Source organism: Bombus flavifrons, chromosome 18 (assembly GCF_040668555.2).
Source record: "Bombus flavifrons isolate JBK064 chromosome 18, iyBomFlav1_principal, whole genome shotgun sequence".
Lineage (NCBI taxonomy): Eukaryota > Metazoa > Arthropoda > Insecta > Hymenoptera > Apidae > Bombus > Bombus flavifrons.
The window spans coordinates 1031353-1042141 of NC_138459.1; the positions used below are offsets into that span (position 1 = coordinate 1031353).

Here is a 10789-nt window from a genome sequence, read left to right on the forward strand (position 1 = left end):
CAACAGTGTAGTTTAAGTGTTGGAAATATATATTTTATAATTCTGTGAATCACAGTGTTGTATAAACTTAATCACCCCTATTATCTTAACAGAAATCAGAGGATCGATCAACTCGTGGTGTCGATTAGTATAATCGTAACGGGAATTTACGACTCCCGTTGACGTCTCTCCTCGCGATTGCGTCTCCCCGCGATTGGTCGAAATTACACAAACCAATCTGGACATATGGAGTCCCACTATGGGGGACGGCAGCAATGAGTCACATAAATAATATAGAAACAGAGCAAGCAAAAATTTTAAGGACAATAGTTAACGCTCCATGGTACGTCAGAAATGAAGACTTACGAAAAGATTTAAAAATTCCAACAGTCAAAGAGGAAATCGCTAGATATGCAAAAATGTATAAAGAAAGACTTGTAACACACCCAAACCAGATGAGTGCTGAAACGAATAAAACCATAATAGAAAGAAGACTGAAGAAGAAGCATCCCGCTGACCTCACGATAGAAATAAAATAAACAACTTGGAAGATGGAACCCCGCTGGGGGTAACCATCCACATGTTATATTATTATACTACTAAGCTATAATATTTTACCAAATGTCCTACTGGACAAATTGTAAAATTTTAATTAAATAAATAAAAGAAAAAAAAAGGAATTTCATTCGGGGCCGAGGTGAAGGTAGCGTGACTGAAGGACGACAAGATAACAGAGGCACGTTAGAGCACGCCGTTGATATTATACCCGCGTCGTATGTCACGTTATCAGGGAACGTGCATGGAATGGGCCGGCACCCATACTCCAGACCTCCTCCGTTGAAATTCAATTCTCGTTAACTTACCGTGCCGCAATTGAAACGCAATACAACCGTCGACCTGATAAATATGGCTAGCCTCTCTCCCAAACTAAATTTGATCGGACACCTCTGGATTTTATTAAAATTTCCTTTACCATAGGATATGTATTGGACAGAGGTCCATTTTTCTTTAGAGTGCTTTCTATTTTGCCATTAAAATCTATAACGTAGTAAAAAGTTTTCTCTACTTTTCGTTCGTGTTTCACTTTAGGTGATCTTCGGCAACACTGAACAACTTTTCATACGTTACCACACCGATAAAACTTTACTCGAGATTGTAACTGGTGGAGTTCTTTTTGGAATTCCTCTAATTCGATGTACTTTTCTTTTCTTCTTTTCCACTCGAACGATCCATCTTAACGTACTTCAAATTAAATTCGATAGGAGCTTTGGTTTAAATTTCAAAATCCAGGTTATTGGCAGAATTTGTAAAATTGTATTTCTTCTGACACAAAGACGCTTCATGTTTCCATAGAGAGGATTTGTTTTAGCGCAGTCACTGCTGATTGATCATCGCGGTGAAAACAGGATGGAACAGCATAATCCGACAAATACGTCGTTATTTTGTAGTTGATGGTTCAACAAAACAGCTTCAATCTTCTAATTAACGACGCTTGTACAAAACGTCTCGAATCAAAGTGCTGTATACAATGGCACCAGTTCACTCTATTTCGAGTCCCGAGTATACAATGACATAATTTTAACTTCATGTCGCGTCTTTTAATTAACGCGAGTCACACACAACGTTTCGAATGCGAGAGTGTTGGTTCGTACAGCAACAAAGGTTGTACGAATGTCGTAGTTTACACGGGGAAAGAATTTACATTATTTTCTGAAAAATGTAATTTATTAAAGAATACCTACACTTTCAAAAACAGTACATATCGTACTACCAAAATCTACAAATTTCCCGAGCAATCTATTAAGTTTACCAGCTTTCTAATTTTTAGAAAATACAAACGTTAGCTTTTATAACTTGTTCAACTATTCGTTTCGGTGTACGGCAGAACCGGTGAAAGCTCGTAAAAATAGTTCATTTTCCCACTGTGAAACAACCAATTTATTCGATTACGCGCTGCAACTATTCTATGATATAAACGTCAATTCTTATTTCTTTATAGAAATTCTAATACGACAATTTTCATTCGCGCTTTCATAGCGATACATATCGTTCTTAGACTCATGTTCCTCTCGATTATCGAATTGTACGATCGGCACTGTGATGGAAATGAAAATATTTATTTACTCAATATTTAACGTAATAGTTTAATTGCACATTACAAAGCATTATCGTTCCCGTACAATTATCTTTCGACGTCGTTAATCGATAGCTGGATAAGTAAATATATCATCTCATAATGAGAATTGTAATTACGATCCATATTTAAATTAGTCATCTGCCAAATATGAAATTTATCAAATAATCATTCCACGCGTGATAAACGAAATGAAATTTTTTTATCTCAATATCAGATACATCAATAGTTTTATTCATTTTTTAACGGATGTCATAATTATTATATCGAGCGGACGTTTAAACGAATAATTATAGCGAATAAACATTGCAATAGAAGAAAAATGACCAATATCAGACCAATTAAAAAAAGAAATTGCAACGTTTACTTGCCCTCGCTTCATTTATTTTCTAACTTCTTCAAACATTTACGCTGACCAAAAACAATTTATAAAATATGAAGATCCGCAAACGCGCACGTCGAACGAAAAACTCCCTTTAACAAAAAATTTTACAATAATGAAATAAGGTAGTGATCAACGTACTTGATAAAATACACTCGCACGAACGCATGCACGCGCGCGCGCACGCACACACACACACAGAAACATATACGTATATGAAAACACATAAATATAACGCGTTCAAAGGAAAGCAGACAAATTTATTACTCGATGTATCATAATTTTCATTAAGCTGTTTCAAGCGGCACTTAGTAAACGACACGATAACGCGATTAGATCTCTTTATCTCTTATGTGAACAAAACGATGTATATTAAATAAAGTTTGAGACAGTATGGAATATCTAGTTCATTCGTTTTCTGGCTGGTCGTCTAGCCTAGAATGATTGATATATTCTGCTTCAACAAACTGAGACCATCGCAAACGATAAACAGGAAGCGCCTAAGGCTGACACCCAAACTTCACTCAATGCTCGATGTTTGGGTCGAGCGCAGTTCGTACTAGGTCAGAAGCGTTGATTTGTCTTGTAAAGTATATTTCAACATATATCGATACATCTCATGCGTGTCATGGAAAATGCGAATACATGACTTAAAGAACACTTTGAAATCATTTGCTTCGTATGTGTGTGTGTGTACTTGGCATGTTTATTATACGTCTCAATCTAGGCCGATTCTTCGGTATAGTACCGTGAAAATTGATTTTCAAACGACCTATAAATCGAAAAATTGAATATTCTCTATGCTTTTATTTTATGATTATCTTAATTTATCCAAAGAATCATGAACACATGCGAAAAGTCTGATCCGATGTATCGCGGTCGTGCGCCTCGTCAGCGGGCGAATCGTGCGAATGAACGTGTAGCTTATGTGCGTGGAGATGTGATTCGTAACTGAAGCCTTCGTTACAAGTATCGCATTTGTAAGGGTACAATTTCCATGGTTCGTCCGGATAATGCTCCAACTTGTTGTGATGATAAAACTTGTACATTCCTTGAAACGACTTACCACATATTGCGCATAAAAAATCATTACCCTTGTAATAATACGTGTTATGCTCGACTAAACGTTCGTAGGATTCGAATAACAAATGGCATATATTACAGATTGGTTTATCTTCCACAGCGCAATCGGAATTCAGCACCAGCCTAAAATCTTGCCCAATATGCAAGTGTCGTTCGTGAATTTGAAGACTCTGTTTCTTAACAAATCCTTGATTGCAGAACTTACAAAAGAATTTGTAGTTCACCGAACACGAAGGCGCATGGGTAGCAAGCATATGAAACTGTAAGAATCTTTTAGTGGAAAACATCGTGTTACAAACGTTACACTTTTCTGTGGCTGTTTGGCGATAGGTGCGCTCGTGTATGCACAAATTTTTAAATGTTCGGAATTGTGTTCCACAAGTAGTGCAAGGAAACTTTGTTCTGTTCACCTTGTCCGCTTGGTGACCCTTTACGCGTGCAATCCCATTAAGTAACCTTCTGCGCTTTGCAGCTGTATCGAATGACGAAGACAAAGTATCATCCGTAATAAGCGTACTCGTAGTCAAATAATTTTCCAAAGATCTTGTCGTCCCACCCGAAACATCCGACATTTGTTCCAAATCAGGTGACTGTACTATGCCGAGTTCCATGTCACTTGGTTCTTTCAAGGACCGAGACAAGTGGTTTACACAAGGTACACGTTGTTTATTTCTTAAGACTTTCATTCGACGACATACATTCTCGTGTTGTTTCAAACATGAGTATAGCCAAAATCGTTTGCGACAACCTTTGCATTTGTGCTGTTTCTTGAATGCATTGCAATTAATTTCAACATCAACCGGTGGAGCGTCCTTTTTTGATCTTACGGTCTTCAAACAATGCAAAATCATGTGCCGCTTCAACAATGCCGACGTGCCAAACTTCTCATAACACACGCAACATTCCCTTCGTTTAAACACAATATGCTGACGTAGATAATGAGTTAGTAACTTATTCATGGACGAGTAACGCGCGTTGCATATGCTCGAAATGTAAATCGTATGGAACAATTTCATGTGCTCGTGCAGGTTCTCCTTCGAAGAAAACGATTTTTTACAAATATGACATTGAATTATTTCCAGCCGATAGACTTCAAAGTTCTTTTGAAATTCAACCGATTCCTGTTGAGGTACGATTAACGTATCAGCGAAAGATTTTACAAATTCATTGAATCGCTTTGACGCAATCGTGTCAGCTTTCAAAGGCAAGTTACATGTCGAGCTTGTTTCACGTAAACCTTCAATTTCCTCTTTCACATTTTTCGATACTACTTGTTTGAAAGCGTCTTCGTTTTCCTTTTCGTTTTCGTCTTCGTCTTCGTTTGACACATAACTAGTAGGCTCCAAGAATTTGTCGCATTTCTCCAAACGGACCACGCATTCTTTACACTTAGCTTCAGGTGCAGATCTTCTACTTTGGCCAAATATATAGGGGGACTTGTTTCTTTTAAAAGATCGTCTTGATCTTCCAAAGGTCTCAAACTCCAATAAATCGTAAAAATCATATGAAGAAGAAGAACATCTTTTCACTGACCTAAGATTATATGGCGTATAGTGCGAGGTATTAGAGCTTCCAGGTTCAGCTTTTATTTCGTTCCTTAATAAAGATATCATTGTTTTTAAATTCACATGAGTTTGAACAAATGGTCGTTTCCTAACAGGAGATTCGATTCGCTTAACAGAAGTGGACATCTGAATAACTTCTGCAGCCGTTGATGTCTTGTTACTAAATGTGTCGAGCGTTGAAGTTGGAACAATAGTCGCAGTAACAGGAATATTCTCCGTATCGATCAAATTTTCCGGGTTAACCAATTTGTCATTCGGTTTGTCTTTGTACGGCGATACGAAGTCTGTAAGGACGGTCTGCTTCATTCTTTTCGAAGGTGTACCATGCGAATCGTTTAACCATTTCGGGTGCGTAGACTTGATATTGCTGCTCGAATCCTTGGTGGGTGTCCTGTTTGAACTATTAGATAGTTTCAAAGGTATATTTATTGAGCTATTTACGTTTTTTGGGCAGGGACTGTGTGAAGTATTTGATTCTGCCATAACTACACCATCCGAATGATTCGACTTTCCTAACGATTCAGGAGATGTTTTCGTGATTTTGCTTTCACCAGAAAATATTGCGTTCCCATGTGCATGGAATAAATGAGATTGGATATTTCTTTTATAGGAAAATCTTCGGCTACAAAAATTACATCTATATCCAGTCAATTGTTTCGAATAACACCGCTTCTTTAAATGACGTATCAAGGAAATATGCATAGTGAAAATCGCAGTGCAATTATTACACTTAAATACATTACAGGTATATAATTTGTTATGCTGATCAAATAAATGTTTAGTTTGAAAAGTTAACAAACAAACGTTGCAACTTCTTCTGTTGTTTGAAGGTACTTTATGTTTACTTTTTCGTTTATCAGGATCCAATTTCTTATTTTCCAGATACGTACTTTCTTGAGGAAACGCGGATTCTTTGTGTTTAGAATAATCGTCATCCGAAGATTCACCTTTAAACGTCGCTGTTTCATTCTCATTCCCTGTATTCGTATCAACTGGCGACAAATCATCGCAGATCTCTGGATCGATTGGCTCTTCTTTTATTCTTATTGCATAGTCAGAAGGCTGAAAAAAATATACAAACCTAACGTAATATTCTAAAAAACGAAAAATCTATGAAACAGTCCTAGTCTAGTAATTGAAGCCAATCGTGCCATAAATATCATGGGTAGGATAGAAAGCTACGTATAAAGCTACAGAACTAGATATTAGAAAGAACGGTTTATGACGCCATGTTTATGAGTTATCCAGGTTCTACCATTAAAAACATGAAATACATAACTGCACAAATCCAGAATACTACATACATAAGAAGGGAGGTGTAAATTTTGTGTAAATTTACAGCTTAATTAGAATTGCTAAGAAACTTTTCCTCAACTCCTAACATTTTCCATAGGACAGGGCCGATCGATATTTTCAAACTATTGTGTAGTGAAGTCGACTATACTCAACTCTAAATTATATTCAAATGTAAGAAAAATGAGATTCGCAAACAATACTTTTAGCATGGTTGTTTAACGTTATTTCATGAATATATTTTTCCAAGTAACAAATTGGTACAAAGCAACGAGCGGTTCTTCTACATGTTTAAGAAATTGTATATTATAAATGAGAAATGAAATGTACGACAGAGCAACAAACACCATGCAAAACTCTAAAAATACCATATCATTTGAAAATATAAAAAAACAACTCAGAAAGATTACAAAAATCACCATGAATTGTTTAAAGTAGAATTATTTGTATGCAATTCGATGGAAAATATTGTAGAATCAATTGCGATCAGTAACCGGTGTGAGAAACAGTCAATGGTAGTAACTGGTCAAACAAAAGGAAAACGTGACTGTCAACGGTGCTTACATATGCCGAAACACTGATGCGATGTAAGCAATCAACGTTTTTTTATCTTTTATGATGCATATTGGCTTGCATCGATTCAGAAAGTAATATATTTTCTTAATTGGTAGGCAAAGCCATTGGGTATATATTAAGTATATATTGATATACTGATGTCATTTCACGAGAATTTGGAGTCGATGCGTAGCGTCATTACGATACGTTTCAGCTTGTACAGGCTGCTTAATGAATTTTCTACTCTAAACTATACTAGAACTACTGTCCCGATGCTGTTCGGGCAGTAAGGAACATATGCAAAATTCCTCCCTTTCACTATGTTGCCAATTTGTATAAGAATATATATATATATATATATATATATATATATATATATATATATATATATATATATATATATATATGTATGTATATGTCGGAGATGAAAGGAAAGCCGAAGCCGTTCCTTGGAAATTTTGGGAACATCCTCTAGTAATCTAGCCTGAATTTTATCATAGCTGTAATTGTTCGAGATTTGTGATATCAAGATTGGGTTCGAGGCGACAATTGGTCGCCGAACGTAGCCACGGTCACGGGATGTACGTTTTGCCTAACGGAGGTCTGGAGTGATTGTATGGGTTCTCCGAGAAATGTGGTTGTAGCGGCATGTGACCTCGGGAGCGGGCCTAACCACTTGTGAAACAGTGGGTCATACATTGTATTATTAATCAAACTTCAGGCAGAAACTGCCTAACAACGGCGTTTGGAATTTTCTCGATGCTTCCAACGAGTCTGCCTAACAACGGCGTTTGGAACTTTCTCGATGCTTCCAACGAGTCTGCCTAACAACGTCGTTTGGAACCTTCTCGATGCTTCCAAACGGGTATAGAAAAACAAATGCAATTGTACAGCGAGAAAAATCTCGACGAGGCTGGCATTCGTCTTGCGACTGCTTTGGAGAGTGACACGTCGTGTTTCTGTGCTTAAGATCAGTCTACGCTTAGTAAAGAGTCATCCCGTTGGCCGTGGATTCGTTTGAACTCAAAATTATTGTTTATAACGATTATTAACTTATTCTTTGTAAATAATATTATTCATAGAACTTACTATCCGTTAAACGTATTATTCATTAGATTTATTATTTGTTAGACTTATTAACCGTTCAACTTATTATCCACTAACTTTATTATTTGTTAAGCTTATTATTCACTAGACTTATTATTTGTTAATCTTTGTAGTAGCCTTGTGTATACGTGTAAATATAATCTCGGTTGTGTAAAACAATGGTTAATTCACGTGAAGAGTTGTTACGCGCCCAAAATTCCAACCATACCCCGACATATATATATATATATATATATATATACGCACACGCGTATCTGTGCCTGGTTATAACTGTGTGCGAAAAAATCTTGTATACGAACTCACAGCAGCGATATTTTTCATAACGCATGTAGTGGAAATTTAATCCTGGGCATAAGGATACACGAGCGTTAAAACGGACGTACGTTTCACAGTCATTTGGCACGTACGGAGAAGTCACGGCATACGAGCGTCGCCTGTTTTGCAGAGTTGGCGGAACAATTACTCACGTCCTATCAGAGTGCTGCACGCAGATGGTTGAAACGCTAAATTTCTAGTTCTCAAAAATAGCGATTGTTCTTGACTATGGCGTAAACCATGCTTAACGGAACGTTCTTGACATTGTGTTGTAAAACTCCAATAATATTTTTCTTTAATCTGAATCGATATCGAAGTGCGTTAAAAACTGTAAATAATTTGATTTATACAAATGATTTTTTCAATACCAAATGATTTATAATAAACAAATCTAAAAATCTTTGCACAAAATAGAGAAGTTTTCATTCCGATACAACTATTCATTATAGAATAATCGCTGGACATACATAAAAAATACTTACTCATCGAACTGATAACGAATAACTAACGATACGTTCGTGTGACCTGCTCTATTTAAGGTTATACGATACAAAACATGCCTCAGCTGAATCCAATGCCCGTATTTATATAAATACATCAGTGAGAAGGTAACGCACGTTGCCAGTGATGAACGTTCCTAGTACATGTGTGAGTATTAATCTATTATACGGCAATATATTTTTTGCAACATACGTTGTTTCAACGCTCGTATGCTTCGACGCTTGTATGCTTCAACGCATTAATATGATAAAAATCTAATCTTTCATATTAATTCTCTTGGTATCGTACGAATAAATAGATAACATTTCACGATACATCAGCGATTTACATTAATATTACATAAAATATATTTATATATGCATAAATATCAATTTTATATTCTACAAGCCGAGGAAAATTAATAACAAATAATAATAACACAAATGGCAAACATAATCAGTGTACTAAATATTAGCATATTAATGAAAATCATTTGTAATTGAATATTTCCATTTTTATAAAATAAAATATGTAAATGAAATTTAATTGTAAAATCACATTCGTATAAACTCATTACTCTACAGCGGAGCAATTAAATATTATATTGATAACAATAATAAGCAAGGTTGCATCGATGCTAGACATTCTGCATTACTTTAGTATTTTTAATCCATGTATTATTATTGAGCCATAATATATAAAGCATAGACGCAAGAGATCATAACGCGTTGGCCAGAGTAATCTTACAATTGACAGATACATTATACAAAATTTTATGTACCATGGTGGAAATTCCTTCTAATTCAACAATTAAATTTCATTTGTATTACAAATCACAAGTATGCGTTACAACGGCCAAAGAAGCAAATCTTACTTTGTCATATTGAAATAGTTAAAGAAAGTGGTACATAAACATTAGCTTAATATGTTATATTAACCAAGATTTGTAGAAACAAATTATATTATTCAATACGGTCAAAGTTCTCTCATCGAATGATGTTTCAAAAGGTACTTACGTCCATTTTATTGTCCAATTTTATATCCATGGAGATTGCATCAACGGGCCGCACGTAAACTAACACTCGAGCCATTTGCTTTACGAAATTATTATTATTATTAGACAAACTGCTTGCCTGTGCACAAGGAAAATCTATTATTAATGAGTAGTAGACTTTAATAATATCCTCAAAGAACAATTCGCCAAATAAAATATAATAACTATAATAAAATAATAAAATATAATAATAATATAATAACTTAAAATATGCCATAACTGCACGATAACAGTAGCAACTGGTAAATGAATATAGAAATTGTATGAAATACAGTTATCAAATATATTTAACAAAACTGTGATTATTTGATAAAAAATCGTGAAATCAATGAAAAGCAGAAGACAATGGAAGATATTTTAGGTTAACGTGTCATACATGATCTTAAAAGTTGTTTACACTCTCTTATTATTCACTTGCATCCAGAACATGTTTTCCTTTCTTAATAGTTTGCGTCAAGATAGAATGTAAATTTTTTTTATACACACATAAACATGCACAGAGAGAAAAAATACCGTTCAAACTCGAACACCACCATGAGCAGCACTGTGGGCATTAAAATGGCATCCTCCACTAGTAGCAAACATGCCGCTCAGTTCAGACAGGTTCATGCGTGGATACAGCGCATGCGTGTTACTGAGTAGATTTTCGGACTAACTTCACGTTATGTCCAATACAATTTTTTTGTTCACGTTTTTATATAAACTCACGTTATATATGTATGTATACCTGTGCATCTAAGAAGCAATACCAACACACGTCAATGAATATCTGATTATTCCTGCATCATAAGTATTGCAAGCATCGCATTCGTGTACACAGGTTTGTAAACTCCAGTAGAGGG

General features: G+C 35.5%; 1 protein-coding gene across 5 annotated transcripts; it reads right to left on the reverse strand.

The window, feature by feature from the left end:
- Positions 1-1682: 1682 nt before the first annotated feature.
- On the reverse strand, positions 1683-10560 carry LOC138188977 (zinc finger protein Xfin-like). Of its 5 annotated transcripts, XR_011175776.1 has the most exons (4): positions 10347-10514; positions 9910-10026; positions 2970-6205; positions 1683-2802 (listed from the first exon to the last, which is right to left on the reverse strand). XR_011175776.1 is itself a non-coding variant. In XM_069131119.1 (3 exons), the coding sequence occupies exons 2-3, from the start codon at positions 9982-9984 to the stop codon at positions 3335-3337; spliced, it is 2946 nt and encodes a 981-aa protein (XP_068987220.1). In that variant the 5' UTR covers positions 9985-10026; positions 10461-10560; the 3' UTR covers positions 1683-3334. The 5 variants fall into 5 exon arrangements, 4 of the variants coding, with proteins under 4 accessions (XP_068987220.1, XP_068987218.1, XP_068987217.1 ...); XM_069131119.1 differs by having other exon boundaries at positions 1683-6205; positions 10461-10560; XM_069131117.1 differs by having other exon boundaries at positions 1683-6205; positions 10362-10514.
- Between the last annotated feature and the right edge of the window lie 229 nt (positions 10561-10789).

What these genes read in the sequence shown, in the direction of transcription:
- LOC138188977 (XM_069131116.1), bottom strand. Translation starts at nt 10,376, where the DNA reads ATGTTCTGGATGCAAGTGAATAATAAGAGA. An exon ending in TGCAAGTGAATAATAAGAGA is followed by an intron (nt 10,027 to 10,346) that starts GTGTAAACAACT and finishes CCTTGTGCACAG; the next exon opens with GCAAGCAGTTTGTCTAATAA. An exon ending in AATTGGACAATAAAATGGAC is followed by an intron (nt 6,206 to 9,909) that starts GTAAGTACCTTT and finishes TATTTTTTTCAG; the next exon opens with CCTTCTGACTATGCAATAAG.